General features: G+C 47.4%; 1 protein-coding gene across 1 annotated transcript in view; it reads left to right on the top strand.

Moving 5' to 3' along the window:
- Positions 1 to 20,672, top strand: part of BPTF (bromodomain PHD finger transcription factor) — a gene marked incomplete in the record, with an annotated part of 82,119 nt that overhangs the window by 57,488 nt on the left and 3,959 nt on the right. The window contains 10 exon segments of the mRNA XM_077460643.1: positions 2,398 to 2,559; positions 2,647 to 2,798; positions 5,122 to 5,251; positions 7,406 to 7,620; positions 8,864 to 9,086; positions 11,187 to 12,172; positions 14,225 to 14,307; positions 14,389 to 14,614; positions 14,698 to 15,410; positions 20,194 to 20,367. Coding sequence (XP_077316769.1) covers positions 2,398 to 2,559; positions 2,647 to 2,798; positions 5,122 to 5,251; positions 7,406 to 7,620; positions 8,864 to 9,086; positions 11,187 to 12,172; positions 14,225 to 14,307; positions 14,389 to 14,614; positions 14,698 to 15,410; positions 20,194 to 20,367 — 3,064 coding nt within the window.

The following is a 20,672-nucleotide window of genomic DNA, read 5'->3' as shown; positions in this document are numbered from 1 at the left end:
GCTGCCTGTCGGTGCACAGGTCTCAGGGAGCAGCACATACTGTGCCTTGAAAAAGTATTCATACCCCTCAATTTTCCACTTTTTGTCGGGTTACAACCAAAAATGTAAAGGTATTTTATGTGATGGACCAACACAAAGTGGCTCATAATTGTGAAGTGGAAGGAAAATGATAAATAGTTTTCTTTTTTTTTTTTTTTACAAATCTGTGAAAAGTATGTGGGCAATTTGTGTTGAGCCGCCTTTACTCTGATACCCCTAAATAAACTCTAGTGGAACCAATTGCTTTCAGAAGTCACCTAATTTAGTGAATAAGTGTCTACCTGTGTGTCATTTCATCTCAGTATAAATACAGCTGTTCTGTAAAGCCCTCTGAGGTTTGTTAGAGAACCTTAGTGAACAAACAGCATCATGAAGGCCAAGGAACACACCAGACAGGTCAGGGATGAAGTTGTGGAGAAGTATAAAGCAGGGTTTGGTTATATAAAAAAAAAAATCTCCCAAGCTTTGACCATCTCACGGAGCTCTGTTCAATCCATCATCGGAAAATGGAAAGAGTATGGCACAATCGCAAACCTACCAAGACATGGCCGTCCACCTAAACTGACCAGGCTGGGCAAGGAGAGCATTCATCAGAGAAGAGCCAAGAGGTCCATGGTGACTCTGGAGGAGCTGCAGAGATCCACAGCTCAGGGGGGAGAATCTGTCCACAGGACAACTATTAGTCGTCTCTCCACAAATCTGCCCTTTATGGAAGAGTGACAAGAAGAAAGACATTGGAGAAAGAAAGTCATAAGAAGTCCTGTTTGTAGTTTGTGAGAAGCCATGTGGGGGAGGGGGCAGCAAACGTGGAAGAAGGTGATCTGGTCAGAGGAGACTAAAATTCTACTTTATGGCCTTAAAAGCAAAACTCTGTTTGGCGGAAAACTAACACTGCCCATCCCCCTGAACACACCATCCCCACCGTGAGACATGGTGGTGGCAGCATCATGTGGTGGGGATGGTTTTCTTCAGCAGGGACAGGGAAGCTGGTCAGAGTTAATGGGAAGATGGATGGAGACAAATACAGGACAATCTTAGAAGAAAACCTGTTAGAGTCGGCAAAAGACTTGAGACCGGGGCGGAGGTTCCCCTTCCAGCAGGACAACGACCCGAAACATCCAGCCAGAGCTACAATGGAATGGTTTACATCAAAGCATATTCATGTGTTAGAATGGCCCAGTCACAGTCCAGACCTAAATCCCATTGAGAATCTGTGGCAAGACTTGAAAATTGCTGATCACAGACGCTCTCCATCCAATCTGACAGAGCTTGAGATATTTTACAAGGAAGAAGAATGGGCAGAAATGTCCTCTATAGATGAGCAAAGCTGGTAGAGACACCCCCAAAAAGACTTGTAGAGAAAGGGGGTTCTACAAAGTATTGACTCCGGGGGGAGCCATACAAATGCCCCTCCCCCACACTTTTCACATATTTGTATCATTTTCCTTCCACTTCACAATTATGTGACACTTTGTGTTGGTCTATCACATAAAATCCCAATAAAATACATTTACGGTCTTGGTTGTAACATGAGAACATGTGGGAAATTTCAAGGGGTATGAATACTTTTTCAAGGTACTGTAAGCCACTAGGGCTTGGCATCTCTGTGTCTGCTTTGTAAGTAGTACCGTATATTCCAGAAATCCTCTGTACAGCAGCTACTTGGATGCCCAAACAGGATTTTGTAGGGTCTGCACTCTTTTCAAGTGATATTAAACCTTCGTTTTATTTCTATATTGACATAACAAACATATGTTATGCTTATCTGCTCTGTGTAATGGTTTTGCACAGCCCGATCCTCCTCTTCTCGGGTCCCCCGTCGGCACTTCTGGCCCCTCCTCTCCACCACGTTCCTGTATAGTGCATGCTCACTCCTTAGCCTCCTCAGCCATCGGTGCAGCTCCCCCCCCCATCACAGAATTTGATTGACATTGCTATTGGCTCCCACTGCTATCTACCCAGTGAGTAGAGAGTGAGCCGCTGCTCTCTGGGCACAGCACTGAATCAATATCTGGCTCAGGTAAGCCTGATCCTGCTGCGCCGAAGGTTTTTTTTTTTTCTTTTTCTTCTTATCTTGATGCACAAAGGTAAAAAAATCTTTAAAGTTTTAGAACCGCTCTAACATGTTTCATGCAATGGGATCTAGAGGGGAGAGCGCAGGAAGAGCCTCAGTTGTGTTGATGCGCATTCACAGTTCAGTGAGTATCCAGGAGTGACACCGAGAGCTGCTGCGTTTTAAATACAGGTGTCACCTTCCTGGGTGTCCAGTGTGAACGAGGCTTTGAGATTTGGTTTTTGGCTGATACCTGGAACCCACCTGGACAGATGTCCTTATACGCACACCCCGCTGTCTTCTAGCCTCAAGCACTGATGTATCATCCACCTCCTCTATCACCACCTCTGGCCAAACGTTCCAGATCACTGGAAGCCCTGTGACTGTGGCCGGGAAAGTGCTCACCAAGCTGCCTCTGCCAGCCAACAGTAAGCTCGTCACCCTAAATGTGCCCTCCACGCAGGGAGGTAAGGGTCTGATGTGGCAGAGTACTTTTTGTTTTTCCCTCCATTGTGTACGATTCATGCTAACAGATCTCCTTTCGTGTCTCTCAGGGGTGGTTCAGGTACAGCAGAAGGTACTGGGGATCATTCCAACCAGCACAGCCGGACAGCAGACCTTTACCACGTTCCAGCCTCGGACGGCAACCGTTTCCATCCGTCCCAACAGCCTGGGGACAGCGGTGACCACAGCCACCACACAACAGGTACTTTAATTAATTCATACAGCAAACAAAAGGTCCCCGTCTTCAGCCACTGAAAGTGAGAGAGGTACGCCAGGCTCGGTGTAGGAAAGCTTTGCCTGTATAATAGATGAGGCAGATTGTTTCTTTGCACCTTGTGAGAGCACTGGCAATACAATATGTAGATATGATTTACCTCCAGTTAAGGTGTGTATACCGCTCAGGTGAGATACTTAGTGGTTGTATAGTTTTTCTTACAACTTTTACCTACAGGTAAGCCTACAATGAGGCTTACCTGTAGGTACGGTTTAGGAGATATTCCCCTCACAATGCGCCGCTAACTGCAGCGGCGCACGCGCACAGGGGATTCTCGGCTGAAACCGGAAGGAAATCTCCTGTGCGCATGCGCGGGAGTGACGATATCGCTGCTCCAGCCACTCACAGCGCCGGAGCCACGATACCCGGAAGACACGCTGAGAGAACATGTCAGCTCCCTTGGCGTGGTTAGGGAGAGATGTCAGGGCCTCGTTCTAAGGTAAGTATTTCATAATGAGCTAGTATACGACGCATACTAGCTCATTATGCCTTTTCCCTTGCAGGTCAGAAATAAAAAAAAAAACCTCAGCGGGTTTACTACCGATTTAAAGAGGAAATAATCCCTGATGCGTGTTACTTCCTCTGTTTCCCTGCAAAGGTAAAGCATAACGGGTTATTATGCATCGCATAGTATCCCATTATGTGACACCTGCAGGAGAAGCCCACGATATCCCTGTCTTCCTTGCTAGTAGAGAGCGTCCATTCTTCACCCCTCTTCCTTCCGGGGCCGCGAACTCCGGCTCTGTGACTGGCCGGAGTCGCGTGACATCACTCCTGCGCATACCCATAGGAGCCGCCTTTTACGGCAAGACCTGAGCTAGAAACGGCGTGCCCTTTATAACTCCAGCGCATGCGCAGAAGAAATTGCCGTAGGGTAATTTGCAAATATCTCCTAGACCAGTGATGGCGAACCTTGGCACCCCTGATGTTTTGGAACTACATTTCCCATGATGCTCAAGGACTCTGCAGTGTGGTTGAGCATCATGGGAAATGTAGTTCTAAAACATCTGGAGTGCCAAGGTTCACCATCACTGTCCTAGACCGTGCAGGTCTGGGAGATATTTCAAGCACCTACAGGTAAGCCTTAATCTAGGCTTACCTGTAGGTTAAAGTGGTTGTCAAGGGTTTAAAACCACTTTAACTGGAGTTGGTGTGGGTGCCCACCCCGGCTTATCCCTTCAAACAGAGGAAAAGAGAATTTGACCGCACACCGCCATAAAGGTGATGCAAAGTAGTTTTTTCAACCACTTGGTGTCTGCGCTACAGTAGACGACGGCTACAGCGCAGTCTTAAAATTCCGCGAGGGCATCCATGTACGTCCTCAAATTCTCGTGCTGCCAGTAGTTGGGGCCCCCCCCCCCCCCCGGTCGCATAGCTGACGCGCTCTGTGATTTCCGAGTCCTTGGGACTTGACTGATCGTGGTAACGTGCCAGTCACAGCGGGCCCTTTACCACGTCATCAGCTGTCGGTGTGTGGGGAAAAAAATGCAAAACTGCCTTTTGTTAGAGGGACGACGGTCTCCTTAGTGCCCACCAGTGCTGCTAATCACTGCCACCTATCGGTGCCCATCAGTGCAGCCTCATCAGTGTTTCCTGATCAGTGCCTATTAGTGAAGTAGAAAAATTACCTGTTTGCAAAATTGGATAACAAAAAATAAAAAAATGCTTTTTTTTTTTTTTCAACATTTTTGCTCTTTTTGTGTTCAGCAAAAAATAACCACCCCAGTGGTGATTACCACCAAAATAAAGCTCTATTTGTGTGCAAAAAATTATAAAAATGTGACCGCATGATTGTCATTCAACGCGTGACAGCGCTGAAAGATGAAAATTGGCCTGGGCAGGAAGGGGGGGGGTACCCCTCTTCCCGCAAGTTATTCGTGAATAAGCGTTGTGATTTGAGTGTTTTTGCTCTCCCGATTGTGAAGACATTAAAGAAAATACTTTGCATCAGCTCTGTGGTGCTGTGCGGCCAATTCCTCTTTTCCACTGTATTCTCTACCTGTAGGAGGTTGGAGTGTGGAAGTTGTTCCATCGGCAGGCCTGTACCCCCCTGTTCCTGCTCCATATTTCTTTTATGCTTTGTTCCTTACTAACTGGGGGTTCCCATTGATTCGTCTATGCTTGACTGGTAGCCATTGGGCCACACCGATACTCACTCATTGGTGCTCCTTTTGAGAAGAGCATTCTGATGGAACTCCGGTTGTGTGAAATTATGTTGTGTGGGTGACATGCATATATTGCTATCTTGCAGGTGATCACCGCAGGGACCCAGATCAGAGCTGGGATGACCGTGATCAGGACGCCATCTCTGCAGCAGTCCACTGTTGGGAAACCTATCATGAGAACTCCACTGGTGGTGCAGCAAGGAATCATCCAGTCTGGTAAATGCTCTCACATAGTGACTTATAGCTGTGTGCTGAGGAGTAACAGTAAATAACCACAGTGCTGCATTACTGAGGAGGAAGTCTTGCTTGTAATGAGCAAATAGGTGTTCAGCTTGCACATTTGTATACAAAGGAATTTTAATGCTTTAAACATGAATATATATTGGAGACTGAGGATTGGGAGGAGGTCCTTGCAAATGTTAAACTAGTCTCTCCTAAGCTATCAGATCGGTTAACCCAATTATACATTATACACAAATCATACCTCATGCCGGCAACAATCCGTGAATATAAAGCCTCTCAGGACCCGCGGTGTGGGGAATCACCCATGCACATTTTACCACTTGATTTGGTCCTGCCCAGATGTTCAGGCATTTTAGCTACGTGTCATACAGTTCCTACATGACCATATGGGCTCCCCCTTACAATTAGAAGACCCTAAGACGTGTCTGTTGGGTTTTTTGACAGATACACCGACTGATCAATCCCATACTGTCTTTATACATGAGACCCTGTTTAGTGCTAGGAAGCTAATTGCCAAGCTGTGGTTGCGCTCTGTACCTCTCACAGTCAGGGCATGGATAACCGAGGTGAATTTACCATTACCCTTAAAGAAGGTTGTCTAATGCACATAGGGGGTGCCCTAACAAGTACAATAAGATCTGGGACCGGTGGCTCAACAGTCCGGATACCTGCATAGACTAACTTCACCGGATCACACTATGATGCTTGGCGCAGCTGCAGTCACAGGATCACCTTGGGTTGTACTCTGCCGGGTGCTTGGGAGAGATGCCTGCTTGGATGGCGGGGTGGGGGGGGGGCCTGGTGGCATAGATTGAGCGCATACGTATTTCTACATATATGGAGCATAGCCCCTGGGTGTGGTTGTACTCACCTGCCCCTCTGGCAGATGCACAGAGTGTAGGAACGGGGGGCTGACTGGGTAGGCTTGCACACTGTATGACAAACAGAAATGTAAACAAATTGGGTATACTGTATTTTTAATATGTGATCTTCATCCTCTGTTTTGATGGCCTATGTATATTGTACTTTGAATGCTATTTTATTCTCATTACCAATAAATTCGTTGTTTTAAAAAAAAAAAAAAAAAACATGAACATATATTGATAACATGATCAGGATTACATGTAAATCAGGGGGTGCTCAACCCATGGGCCTCGGAGCCCTCTGATGTGGCTCTCGACCTCAAACCCAGGAAGCACGCCTTCTATTATATCCTGAGGGTTTCGTACTTTGTGAGAGTTCACTGAAACCTCTGAATGCAGGAGTTTTGGTGCCGCTTTCAGAAAGTGCACCACACCCGCAAGATATAATTAATCTATGGCAAAGCGCAGCTAACTTGAAAGTAAAGCCGGAGGCGTGCTTCGCTTCACCCATGATGCAGGTAAACCGCAGCGCATCAGTGTGAAAGCGGCCTTATAGGGGGCTCAGAATGGTAAGAGCTTGCTTACGTTTGTGGTTTGGGGGGCAGTAAAACTCCATAGATGATAAATGTTTTTACCGCACGCCCCCAGCCTCTGGTGTAGCGTCAGGGTCACAATGGTAACCTCGCTCTATGCTCCAGGGGGCTCATTCAGCCTCCCTGCTTCTTTTTTTTCTTTTTTTTTTATTTATCCGATCCTCTCCATTTTCCTCCTGCAACTGCTGAAATCTAACTTCTCCTCCCCCCCCACACCCATCGACATTCAGGGACTGCAGGAGGAAAATATTAGACTATTCAAATTAATGTGTCTTCTGAACCATTTAATTTCGCTGTGGCCAGTGACCGGTTACCAAATCACTTAAAGTGGAAGTTAACTTTCATGCGTGACTTTTACCTGTTGTATAATTGGGCTTACCTATAGGTAATGTAAATAACGCCCTAGACGTGCGCAGTTTGAAATATTTACTGTACGTGCAGCCACCCGTGCCGTTTCTTCAGAGCCCCGGGCCGTGACCGCCGCCTCCCACGCACACGCAACGGCTTTAATTGGCCGTGCTTTTTAAAATGTAGATTTCTAAGTATTAAAAAAAAAAAAAAATGTGGTAGAACTTTTAAACTCTTCCCTCTTCTGCGCTCCCCTATTTTGGTTCCTCTTAACGTTTGACTAGATATGCAGTTGTAGCATTCGTTTCCCTCTTCTTTTTCAGGTCAACCCCAGCAAGTGGTGACCCAGATCATCCGAGGGCAACCCGTCACCACCACTATGCCCATTGGGACCGCAGTTTCCAGTGGAGGACAGAAGGTTGGCACGCCAGTGCAGCAGGCTCAGCCACAGGCGACGACCCCGCAGGCTGTCCGACCGCTGCAACATGGGCAGGTCAAACTGACCATGGCACAGCTGACCCAGCTCACCCAGCAGCAGGTAAAGAGGGGGCAGGGGCAGTAGCATTTATAACATCCTAATGGTTCGTCAAGGGCTGAAGAGAGGTTGGCGTGAAAGTAAAAGAAACTTGATGTGACTTAAGAGCAGATGCCAGAGAGTTTCCTCACAGACTTGGGGGGGTAATTTTATGAAAACTGGTGCAACTTTGCATAGTAACCAATACGCTTCCAGATTTTATTGTCAAAGCTTAAAGTAGTAGTATGTGGAAAGCTGTTTTGGCTGTACTCCTCCTATGGATCACAGTACTGCAGTTCGTTCTGCAATCCTGTGATCAGTTGTCAGCTGAGAGCGGGCTTCACCCTGCTATCTACTAACATCACAGAACCCAGTCCAGGCTCAGGCAAGAACATGACTGTGAAGTTGGGATCTGCCTGCACTTCTGTGACCCTTTTTCAGCAGACAGCAGCCTGAAGTCCGCTGTCTGCTGACGTCACTGAGCCAGTCCAAGATCGCGACAATGGAGACAAGATCCGCCCACGTTCCTAGACCGGAACCTGGCTCAGCCTGTCAGCAAGCTGCTTGAGAGGCTGAGCCGGCCGCTCCCATCCCCTCCACAGCTCAGTGATCCAGAGCAGAGAGCTATGACTGACAGCAAAAAAAATAAATAAGACGCTGATTGGTTACTATGCACAACTGCACCAGATTCTATGTGCTCCAGTTTTAGTAAATCTCCCCCTATGTATTCAGTTAAGTCACTTTTAGTTCCTCCGCACTTGCTGCTCTCTGTAATTTATGACAGGAGCTGTAAGCTCCTGCACAGCATCCCATAAGGCATTGCATACATATCCGTGGTAGGGATGAGCTCAGGCGTGTTCGCATACTCCACGTGCAGAGCCCGTCAGGAAGTCAGCTTGGCGCTGCTCTAATCACAGGCAGTGAGACATTGCCCGATCGCTGCAGCCGCACATCGGGGCAATGTCTCACTGCCTGTGATTAGCGCTCTGCCGACTTCCTGGTGGGCTCTGCACGTGGAGAATGCGAACACGCCTGAGCTCATCCTTAATCCGTGGCCAATTGGTTGCTTCCTAAAGAACTCCAGGAACTTAAAGCTACTTTTATCCCTGTTTTCAGGGTGTTGCACTAGCTCTTCATTTGTGTTTTGCTGTAAACCAATGTTACTTTTCATTTTCGGGCAAGGTATGGCCTTATCTATCAGTCACACCGTTTTGTGTTTTTTTTTTTATTTATTTTTTTATATTTTTTTATTTATTTATTTTTTTAGGGTGGGAACCAGAGCTTGACTGTTGTGGTCCAGGGTCAGGGCCAGACCACAGGGCAGCTGCAGCTCATTCCACAGGGAGTGACGGTTCTTCCCTCTCCAGGGCAGCAGTTAATGCAGGCCGCAATGCCAAATGGCACCATACAGAGGTTCCTGTTCACGCCGCTTCCACCGGGGACCACGACCGTCACAACCGCAGTGACATCAACCCCTTCCACCACCACAGGTATGTGCACGGGAAATGGTCTTGTATTTCGGCTACGTCCTCTGCTTTGATACCACTAGGGGGCAGAAAAAAAAGTTTGGCATTTTACTTGTCTTTTGGTGTATTTGGAGTTTAACTACGTGCCCTCCGGAAGATTTACCCCCTTTATGACCCGGCCATTTTTTTTCTTTTTAGCACTGCTTTACTTTAACTGATAATTGCACGGTCATCCAACCCTGTACACAAAATGTTTATCAATTTCTTTCGGTGGTATTTGATCACCACTGGGAATAAAAAATAATATTCAAAATCTAATTTCTTCATCAATTTAGGCCAAAATGTATTCTACATATTTTTGGTAAAAAAAAAAAAAAAAATCCAAGTAAGCGTATGTTAATTGGTTTGCGCTAAATTTAAATTTCTACAAACGATGGGATATATTTTTTGAAAATTGTATTATTTTTTTTTCTGCTACTAACGGCGACTTGTAGCAGGACTGCAAAGTTTCGTGGACAAATCAGACACCTGACACTTTTTTTTACACTTTTTGGGAACCAGTGACACTAATACAGTGATCGATGTTAAAAAAATAAAATAAAATATGCACTGTCACTGTACTGTTGACACTGGCTGGGAAGAGGTTAACATCAAGGGCAATTAAAGGGTTAAATGTGTTCCTAGGGAGTGCTTTCTAGTTGTATGGGGGGGGGGGGGGGGAGGTGCTTGTACTGTGGGAAGGCAGAGATTAGTGTTCCTGCATATCAGAAAGAAACAGTATCTCTACCTCCCTTCTCACAGAATGGCGATCGATCGGCGTTCAGCCTATCTCCCAAATAATTGCCGCGTACCGACAGACGATCACGTCTGCTTTTCCCGCTGATTGGCTCCCGCTTTGTCGGCTCACAGCGGGAGCGGGTCACCGGTGGTTTGTGTGCCCACCCCAGACCCGGAAGTGCAGAATCACATGCTGCAGGTACATGGTTCTGCTCAGAGCGGCCGCCCTGCCGCAGTAATTCTGCATGGGGTGGTCAGCAACCGGTTAAAGTCATTAAAGTTTCTGGGATTTTTTTTCCCATAAAAGTAAGAAACATGTTATTCTTACCTGCTCTGTGCGCAATGTTTTTGCACAGAGCAGTCCTGATCCTCTAATTCTGGGGTCCCCTGCTGGCGCTACAGGCTCCTCCTCTCCCTGGGGGTACCTGACAAAAAGCATCAGGCTTTGGCCCCGCCCTCCACTCCCGTGTCACCGGATTTGATTTTGATTGCAGCAGGAGCCCATCGCTCCTCCTGCTATCAGTCTGTCCAATGAGGAGTGAGACAGTGGCGGGAGCTGCTGCGTTTGCGCACATCGCTGGATTTGATGGGCTCGGGTATGGAATAGGGGGTGGGGTCTGGGGGGGCAGCTGCAGCACAGAAGGTTTTTCACCTTAAAGAGGAAGTAAACCCTTCCAAACAACTTGGACCTATAGGTAAGCCTAGATTAAGGCTTACCTGTAGGTCCAAGCAATATCTCCTAAACCTATATGGTTTAGGAGATATTTGCCCGAAAATGGGCACCGCTGTCTACGGCGCATGCGCCGTAGACAGCGGCGCGCAGGCGCACTAAATGCGGCAAATCCAAGAATGGATTTGCCTAATTTGTCGACTCCCGTTTGGCAGCGGCGTATGGCAGCGGCGGAGCTGCGAGACGCGACTCCCGTGTGCATGCGCGGGAGTGACGTCATCGCGGCTGCGCCGCTGTGATTCGTCAGAGCTGCGAGACGCCACCAGCAACATGGATGCGGCGGACTACAGGGGACAGCGGCGACTTCGCTGGCTCCTGTGTCAGGTAAGTGACACATAATGAGCTACTATGCGATGTGATGCGATGCGATGCATAGTAGTCCATTATGCTTTACCTTTGCAGGGAAAAAAAGAGGAAGTAAACCCATTAGGGTTTACTTCCTCTTTAATGCAATGAATGCACCAAGGTGTAAAACCTTTAAGGCTTCAGAACCACTTTAAGGTAATGATGTGTTGATTCAGAGGACGTGTTTTTTTCATGAATATAATTGAAGTTTCTCCTCATTCTATATGGTGTGATAGTCTTTCTTTACATTTTTTAACCCTTACATTTAACAGTGTCAGCAGCCCCATTGCAGACATCTACAGGTCAGGGTACCCAGCCAGCTCCGCCTCCACTTGCTCCATCCCAATCAGGTTCACTGCAATCACCGGCTCCATCTTCAGATCAGGCCGCGGTTCCGCCCCAGTCACAGTCCTTTCCTCAGGTCACACCTCAGCAATTGCAAACATCTCATCTACAGTCTGCTGTCACTTCTGAGGACAGCCAGCCAAAGGAACATCTCCAGGCGCCAGCCGGCACTGCACAGCCAGTATCGGAGACACAGCAGCCAGCCGCTTCTGTCCAGACCCCCGTGTCTGCAGAGGCAAAGACTTTACCTGCTCAAGTCCCTTCTCAGGTTTGCTTGCCGCAAGTCGCTGTCCAAATGCAGCCTCAAACTTCCATACAAGGCCAGACTCAGCTGGTGAGTCGACCTTCAGTTCAGACTTTGTCACCCGCAGTCAGCCAGGCCTCGATCCAGATGGCCCTGCCCGCTTCTTTCCACATTCAGTCCCAGCTTCCTCAGCAACAGCCCATCCAAGCCCAGTCGAAACCTCAGTCTATCATGCAGCAATCCAGTCAGGTGGCAGTGCAATCTCCGTCACGGGCCCAACTGCAGATCCAGCCCACCCAGACCCAGGTCATCACAATGCCGCAGCTCCACCAGCAGGTCCAGGTCCTCTCCCACCTTCCGTCACAAGTGGTGGCTCAGCTCCAACAAGGAGGCCTCGCCCAGCTCCAACAAGGAGGCCTCGCCCAGCTCCAACAAGGAGGCCTCGGCCAGCAGATCAAACTACAGCTGCCTCTCCAGATCCAGCAGGCAGGGACCATGCAGTCCCACCAGATTCAGAATGTGGTGACCGTGCAGGCTTCCAGCGTTCAGGAGCATCTGCAGAGGATAAAACAGATGCAGGAGCAGCAACAGCTGAAGAAGAAACAGCAGGAGGTGAAACGTGAGCAAAGTCTGCAGGGCACCAACCAGAGCGACATCATCCAGAAGCAGGTGGGTCGATGTGTAAGGTGCGCTAGATTTAGAGGATGCTTCAAGCTTGTGTCAACCAAAAACTTGGTTTTCTAGTTTTAGATAGTCCTAGGAATTATAAGAACCCCTGTCAGGGTTTACTTCCTCTTTAACTTTTCCTTTAACTTTATTGCTATCACAAGGGTGGCAACAAATCCCTTATGTGAAGGCATGGGTTTGTGAAGGGTCCTCTTAATGGAAATTAAGGGGTCTATTACACCTCCAATGTCTCGCCTGCCCTCCACAGCAGCTAATCAAGCAGACATCGTGCCCTGTACAAAAAGAGAGACTGGGCACCTCCAGAGGCACAGGGATTGCTTTTAGCTGAAAGCTGTTGCCAGCTGTAAAAATACCAAGCGCACAGCTTGTTTTAACCCCTTAAATATAAAGACATTTATAAAAAGACCTTGGTAGACAAAAGCACCAAAGTGTGCGGATTTCAGAAGCCTCACACAAGAGTCAGCTTTAATTACAATCTGATGAGTGCAGGCATTTTTGAGATCACATTAGCAAGCCCTGATGAAAAGGGTGCGCCAAATCTCCCGAAACGCGTTAACCCTCTTTCTCTTGTAAAATCTAACAATGATTGGACTATGTAACAGTTGGTGTGGCACCCTTACTGCTTTTAACATATTTTGATTCCTCTAGATTTTATGTGTACTTGTTTGTCCCTGTTGCAGATTTTCCAGCAGCAAAAAAACCCCGATAGGTGTACTTCCTCTTTGTCTCCCTGCAAAGGTAAAGCATAATGGGCTACTATGCGTCGCATAGTAGCCCATTATGGGTCACTTACCTGACACAGGAGCCAGCGATGTCACCGCTGTCCCCTGTAGCACAAAGCGTCCATCTTCCGGATATCGCTGCTCCGACCACTCACAGCGCTGGAGCAGCGATGGCGTCACTCCCGCGCAGTGGAGCCGCAACTAACGCCATATTGCTGTTGCTCAGTGCGCTGCTGTCTACGGCACATGCACCGTAGACAGCGCTGCCTGTCTTTTTGCAAATATCTCCTAAACCGTGTAGATTGAGGCTTACCTGTAGGTCAAAGTGGTCTGTAAGGAATCGCAACCACTTTAACCTTTGGGAACACATTACGTTTCACCCCTTTTTAGGGTGGAATATGTAACGTCTTCCCAATGCTGGAAGATCGGCGGATCGAGTGAGTATCAACTTTGTGCTCCCTTATAGTCCCACTGCATGGGACATTTTTTTATTTTATTTTTTTTTACTTTTTTTTTTATTTAAAGTTGTTGTAAAGCCTAAACGTTTTTTTTTTTTTTTTTTTTTTTACCTTAATGCATTCATTGTATTAAGGTAAAAAATGTCAGCACCCCCCACCTCTTACCTAAGACCTCCTTGAATCCAGCACCGTGCACGCCTGCAGCTCTTCTCTCCTCTCGCTGGCTTTGCTGGGGCAGTGGCTTCCAGGGCTGTCAATCAAAGCCAGTGACGGGGCCGAGTCCTGCTATCTGTCAATGGATGGACACAGGGCTTAGGTAGGAGCACGCACGCATGCACTGGACAAAGGGGAGGGTCCAGGAGTGCCGGCGGGGGACCCAAAAAGATGAGGTTTGTGGCCACTTTGCAATTCAGGTAAGTATAGACATGTTTTTTTTTTTTTTTCAATCTTACCTTTACAATCGCTTTTAAGCCCAACTCTGGGCAAAATTCTCTCCCCGCTGCCCCCCCCCATATACAGTGGGGACTGTGCCCGCACTGCATGGGGGAAAAAAAATTGCCCGGAGTTGAGCTTTAAATGAAAATTTAAAAAAATTTTGATAAAATAAAAAAAAAAACTATTTAAAGTAGTAGAGGAGCCGATTTTGGTTGGATGTGGTTATTGTTAAGTTATATTGTAAACATGACTGTACATGGCGCGCCATCACCCCAAAATGCATGGCTGATGGTGACCTGCAAGGTTTGGGCATTTAATTTTAAAACCTTTCGAGGAACAAGGAAAGCCACGGATGAACACGCTGGTTGCCAGGCGAGATAGGAATCTGCCACTCGTGACTTCTCTGTTTTCTCTGTCAGGTGGTGATGAAGCAGAATGCGGTCATTGAGCACTTGAAACAGAAGAAAATTATGACGCCGGTGGAGAGAGAGGAGAATCAGAGGTTTGAATTTGTCTTGTCTCAATTTATCTGTCTTGCCGAGTTTACAAGTCTGTAACGCTACAGTTTCTTTCTGCTTTCCAGGATGATCGTGTGTAACCAGGTGATGAAATACATACTGGACAAAATCGACAAAGAGGAGAAGCAGGCGGCTAAGAAGAGGAAGCGGGAGGAGAGCGTAGAGCAAAAGAAGAGCAAGCAGAACGCCAGCCGGCTCTCTGCCCTTCTCTTCAAACACAAAGAGCAGCTGAAGGCTGAGATCCTGAAGAAGAGAGCGCTGCTGGATAAAGAGCTGCAGATCGAGGTCCAGGTGAGAAGACGTTCTGCTGTAGAGGGCGGTTCAAAATGTGGGAGCGCTTAATCTTTTTCTCAATTCTCGGAATTGTTTTTCAGGATGAACTTAAGAAAGACCTGAATAAGATTAAGAAAGAAAAAGAGAGAGCCCAGGCGGTGGCTCTTGCAGCTGTGGCTGCTGCAGCTGCTGCCCCACCACCTCCACCACCGCCTCCTAAAATACCTTCACCGCCTCCAAAAATGCCTTCGCCTCCTCCAAAAATGCCTTCGCCGCCTCCTAAAATTCCCTCACCGCCTCCTAAAATGCCCTCACCGCCTCCTAAAATGCCCTCACAACCTCCTAAAATGCCCTCACAACCTCCTAAATTGTCCTCACCTCCTCCTAAATTGTCCTCACCTCCTCCTAAATTGTCCTCACCTCCTCCTAAATTGTCCTCACCTCCTCCTAAATTGTCCTCACCTCCTCCTAAATTGTCCTCACCTCCTCCTAAATTGTCCTCACCCCCTCCTAAATTGTCCTCACCTCCTCCTAAAATGTCCTCTCCACCTCCTAAAATTCCCTCACCTCCCCCTAAAATTCCCTCACCACCTCCTATACCTTCACCTCCTCCACAAACAACCCACAAGGCAACCCCCACCTCCCCAACATCCGGCTCCACCAGCCTACCTTCCCATAAGAGGAAGAGAGAAGAGGAGAAAGAATCCCCTCCTTCCAAGTCAAAGAAAAAGAAAATGATTTCCACTACCTCAAAAGACTCCAAGAAAGACAACAAGATCTACTGCATCTGCAAGACGCCCTACGACGAATCCAAGTGAGTATTTTGTACCTTCGGACCTTGCTCATATTTACCGTGAATTTAAAAATGACGCTGCATAGAAGTCCTCAATGCAGTTTCCTGTAGAGTCACCTGACCTGGCTGATTTTCAACCTGATTGGGTGATTTTGTCATAGAATGACACCAGACATTTTCCAGGGTATCCATCAGATCTTCCATGGTCTAACCCAGCACCTATTTCATATCTTGTTCTGGCTGATGGGCAAGTGTAAAACCCAATGACCTTGTTATACTGCTCATGTTTACTGCACTTTTGAAAGTTTTTTTTTGATACTATACTGGTTTGTCGGAAGATCACCTTTTGAGATTCTTGGTGCCAGACAGTGGGGGTGCTCAAGGGTGGCCGTGTCGACATGTCCGAGCACTCTCTGAGGGAGACTACATCATACATGTCCAAGCACTCTCTGAGGGAGACTACATCATACATGTCCAAGCACTCTCTGAGGGAGACTACATCATACATGTCCAAGCACCCTTAGATGGTGAACAGGTCATACATATCCAAGTGCTTTCTGAGGGAGACTACACCATACATATCCCAACGCCCTTGGAATGTGGCCATGTCATACATTTCCAGGCACCCTCTGAGGGAGACTACATTATACCTGTCCATGCACCCTCTGAGGGAGACTACATAGTACATCAGGGACTTTTTAGTATTTTTCCGGCATTTCGCTTTAAAGCTGAATTCCAGAAATTCAGCCACTAAAAATTGCAGGCACACTTGAACACACCATGTAAAGAGCATACACTGACACAGGGGATGTGAGAGGAGAGAGAGACACACAGAGCAGCCATGCTTGTCCTTCCTGTCTGCTGCCCATTCAGAGAAGCCTTTGTATTTTGTGAATGAGTTCATATAATATCTAGACTTCTGTAATTGGGCAAGAGGACTGGAGGGCAGGCATAGCGGCTTCACCGATGCAAATTTTGACGATGCTTAGACCTCAAGCATTAGTGTCGGTCTCCCGGAAACGCAGCAACAAAACTGTCACATGAAAATAAGCAATCAGCCCGAGGGATATTGTTTTGCGATTATGTGTGTATATAATAAATAAATATATATTTCAAATGTGACACATTCCGCCCTTGATTTTATTTTATTTTTTCTCAACTGCAACACATGCCCCTCCTTGGACTTCACTCGAAGTATGCCTTCACTTTTTACAGAGGAGCTGAATTCCTTGTATTTAGCTTTAATTGTGCATTAGCTGTATTCTATTTTTATTTTTTTAAGCCTAAATCCTTCTTTTGTTGATTTTCAGTTTTTTTTTATTTATTTTTTTAACTATGTCATGACCCCATTGGGAAGAACCCTCTCTCATTTCTGTCCATAGAAGACCTGTTCATCAAATAGGGGGAGTGGTTGCCATCAGTCACGCCTTGTCATGGCACACATAACAGACCACATATCCTCTGACCACCCCAGTGAAGTTTTGTAATAAAGGGAACCTGTCGGATCTTTACACGCCTGGCTAAACTGAAGCCTGCAGAACGATCACCTGAAGGCTGTCCTTCCTGTTCCAAGGCAGTGCTCACCTGGGGAGCCAGGTCACAAGGGGGGGGCGGGGGGGCTAGTAGAAGAGTAGCAACCTTAGGTGATGGATCTGGGGCTTTGACTTAAACGGGTAAGAGGTGACAGGCTCCCTAAAAAGAGCTATATTTACACATTGATCTGATGGTGTAACCGCTAATACTTATTGTATCAGGGACGGATATCTTAGAACAAGAGAAGGTAAGTGAGATCTCACCTTGTTGACAGAGCCACCATCCTGTCTGCCATGACACATTCTTCCATGTGTCCCCTGACATGCGTGTCACTCCCATTCTTGTTGTGGTTTGGGCTCATTTTGTTTTTTGTGTCCTGCATGGAGTCTCCAGATCAAAGAAAGACTTGTGCCCCCCCCCCCCCCCCCCACGTGGCAAATTGGTTCCTCGTGAGATATTTTGCTGTCACACCTTAACCTGGTCAAGGAGGCAAATGACAGACAAAAGGGGTTGTGGTCTTGTAAACGTTCAGGAATGTTTTTTTTTTTTTTTTTTATCCTGTTTGTACTGGAAACACACATCGTCGTGCTCATTGATCTGAATGAAGCCCACATGTATCTGTGTTTCCTGCATGTGGCTGTGCTTGTCTCCATTCCTGTCCTCTTGCCATGCTGGGGATTCCTCTACAGTGATGTCTATGTGGGATTCCTGGTTGTGGTCGCTAGACTACACATAGATCAATAGCCGCTTATGTGCTCAGGTCCCTTAATTTCAGTATGTAATGATATCCGCCTACAACTTGACAGATATCTCGGTGAATAAGTAAAGTTGCTCTCCCTACTGTTAAATGGCTTTGCAATCTGACAATAGAAGAGTGATGGGTCCTGCAGAAGCTCACCAGTGAGATCGGGTACAACGTCTCTGCCCAGTCCGTGTTTGGATCAATATTATAATCCACTCGCATCACAACACATGTTATAACTTATGTCATGGTAATGCACTTCATATCGACCATTGCATTGCACTGCAATTCTTTGTTATTTGCACCTCAATGCTCAGTCAGTGCGCTACAACACACCAGCCCTGTTGCACACCACAGTGCTCTGTGTTGTGATGCAGTGTATTTAATAGAAACAATCAGCCATGTTGACATCTCACTGCAATGTGAATGAGCTGGTAAAACCGAATTTCAGGAATTCAGCAACTATGCAAACAGTGAAGGCACACGTTTGTGATTGGGCAGGAGAAGGGGAAGAGCAGAATACACTCGGGCTGTGAAAGGAGTAAATCGCATAGAGTAGCTATGCCCCCCCCCCCCCCCCCCCCCATCTACCATTCACCTGAAGCTTTTGCTTTTTGTGAATGTGTTAACATACTACAAAGGCTAATGTGATTGGGCAGAAGGAAAGGAGGGGTAGGATATTCTTTGGCTGTGAGAGGAGGACACAGAGCAGCTATGTCTCCCACCTTACGTTCACAGAAGCCTTTTTTTTTTTTGTGAATGAGTTCACATACTACAAAGGCTTCTGTGAATAGGTCAGAGGAATTGAAGTGGCAGGATTCACTCTTGCTGTGAGAGGAGAAAAGCACACAGCAGCTATGCCCCCACCGGCTTCTCATTCACAGAAGCCTTTTGTATATTGTCAATCAGTTCACATACTACATAAGCTTCTGTGATTGGGCAGGGGGTGGGGCAGGATACACTGATTGTAAGAGGAGAAAAGCACACAGAGCAGCTATGCCCCCCCCACCTGCCATTCACAGAAGCCTTTGTGTTAGGTGAATTAGTTCACCTATTGCAAAGGCTTCTGTGAATGGGCAGGAGTAGGGGTGGGCACAGCAGTTCCAATGTCTCTGCTTTTGAAGGAAATGAGACCACAGTGAGCACCCTCTTAGCTCTGGAAGTTTTGTGAATAATAGAGATGTGTCTACGAGGTGGGAGGCACCTCATTGTACAAAGTAGCTAAATTCCTGGAATTCGGCTTAAAAGGGTTGTAAAAGTTCAGTTTAAAAAAATAAAATAAAAACCCGAATGCGTCATATTTGGGGTGCTTTCACACCGAGGCGGCGGTAAAGCTTCGCTATTTTTAGCAGCGCTTTATCGTCGTTTTAGCGGGGCTATTAAGCTGCTAGCGGGGCGCTTTTAACCCCCACTAGCGGGTGAAAGAGTTTAAACTGCCTGCAGGGGGTGCTGATGTCAGTGGACAGGGGCGCTTTACACCGCTCCAACAGCGCTGCTAAGATGCTGCTTGCAGGACTTTTTTTACCGTCCTTCAAGCGCACCTCTCCAATGTGAAAGCGCTCGGGCTTTCACACAGGAGAGGCTCTATGCAGGCGTTATTTTTAGCGATGTAGCGCCTGTAAAGCGCCTCAGTGTGAAAGGAGTCTTAACACCTCTGTGCAGTTGCTTATGCACAGAGTGGGCCCCCGATCCTCTTTTTCTGGGGTCCCTCCATGGCGCTACTGGCTCCTCTCCTCGAGTGTCCCGCCGGAGAAGTGCTCTCCGACGGGACACCCGTGCAGGCGCGCTCCCGTATCCTGCTGCTGCATCCGTAGACACAGATTACACCCCCCGGCGCCCACGTCATTTGATTGACAGCAGCGGAAGCCAATGGCTGGCTATCCAATGGGGACACAAGCCACCGGCTGGTGTGCTCGTTTCCTTCGTGGGAAATTACGGGCTCAGGTAAGTATAAGGGGGGGGGGGGGGGGGCTCGGGGGTGCTGCTGCAGCACAGGAGGTTTTTCAACTTGATGCATAGAATGCGTTAAGGTGAAAAACGGCGAGGGCTTACAACCCGCCATGCAGAATTGTCAGCATGGTGCCCAGTGTGACAGCCGTGTCTCGAAATCCTTGCCCCTGCCTGTAGATAGTATATTTACTTAGAAGGTACACCCCCCCCTTTGGTTTTCCAATGCTAAATACTATGATATAGTAATATGTAGCACTGTGAGCTAAGTTGGCACGGGCCGATTCTCTGCAATATCTGTATCTTTGGAGATTAGTGCATAGTGTTTTCTGGCATCATTGTGGATCTGTGTCACTGTGAAACAGGAGTCATTCATCTCCATTCATTGTAAAGATGTATGCCCGCATCTCCCTGTGTTCTCGGAGGAATGATTGCCCCCCCCCCCCCCCCCTCCAATGATATGCCATCCATGCTAGCTGTGGCCTGTCTTTATTATTATATATTTTTTATGTAGCTGTGACAGCCAGGATGACTTCTCTGCAATGACCTGTGTTGTGTCGTTGTGTTGTGAATGTGTTCTAGGTTCTATATTGGCTGTGAGCTTTGTGCTAACTGGTATCACGGAGATTGTGTTGGCATCACAGAGGCGGAAGCCAAGAAAGTGGATGTGTACATCTGTAATGAGTGTAAACGGTCACAAGAGGGCAGCAGTGAGGAGTTGTATTGTATCTGCAGGACACCCTATGACGATTCACAGTGAGTTCCGGTGATAACTTCTTATGCACTAACTAGACAGCGCTCGCTGGTCCTGTGCGGTAGTTGCTTTGTCTCGTGCCTTCCCTTATTAACCTGGCCAGAGCATGCTCTCACCCCCTTTCCTGCCGGGGGGGGGGGGGGGGCGCAGGCCCCTGCCAATCCCGGGACCCCCTGGTAGTAAAGGATCTTCCTTTTTATATATGATGCATGTTTTCTGGACTGATAACTTCTGAGCATCATATCTATTATCTGCTTCCTGTCTAGGGAAACAAGCTACGGAAAGGGCTTCCATCTTCTGGGGGCTT

Source organism: Lithobates pipiens, unplaced genomic scaffold (assembly GCF_037356315.1).
Source record: "Lithobates pipiens isolate NorthernLeopardFrog02 unplaced genomic scaffold, aLitPip1_a1.2 Scaffold_28, whole genome shotgun sequence".
NCBI lineage: Eukaryota > Metazoa > Chordata > Amphibia > Anura > Ranidae > Lithobates > Lithobates pipiens.
Note: the sequence above shows the minus strand (reverse complement) of the source record. Positions and strands in the feature narration are given on the sequence as shown.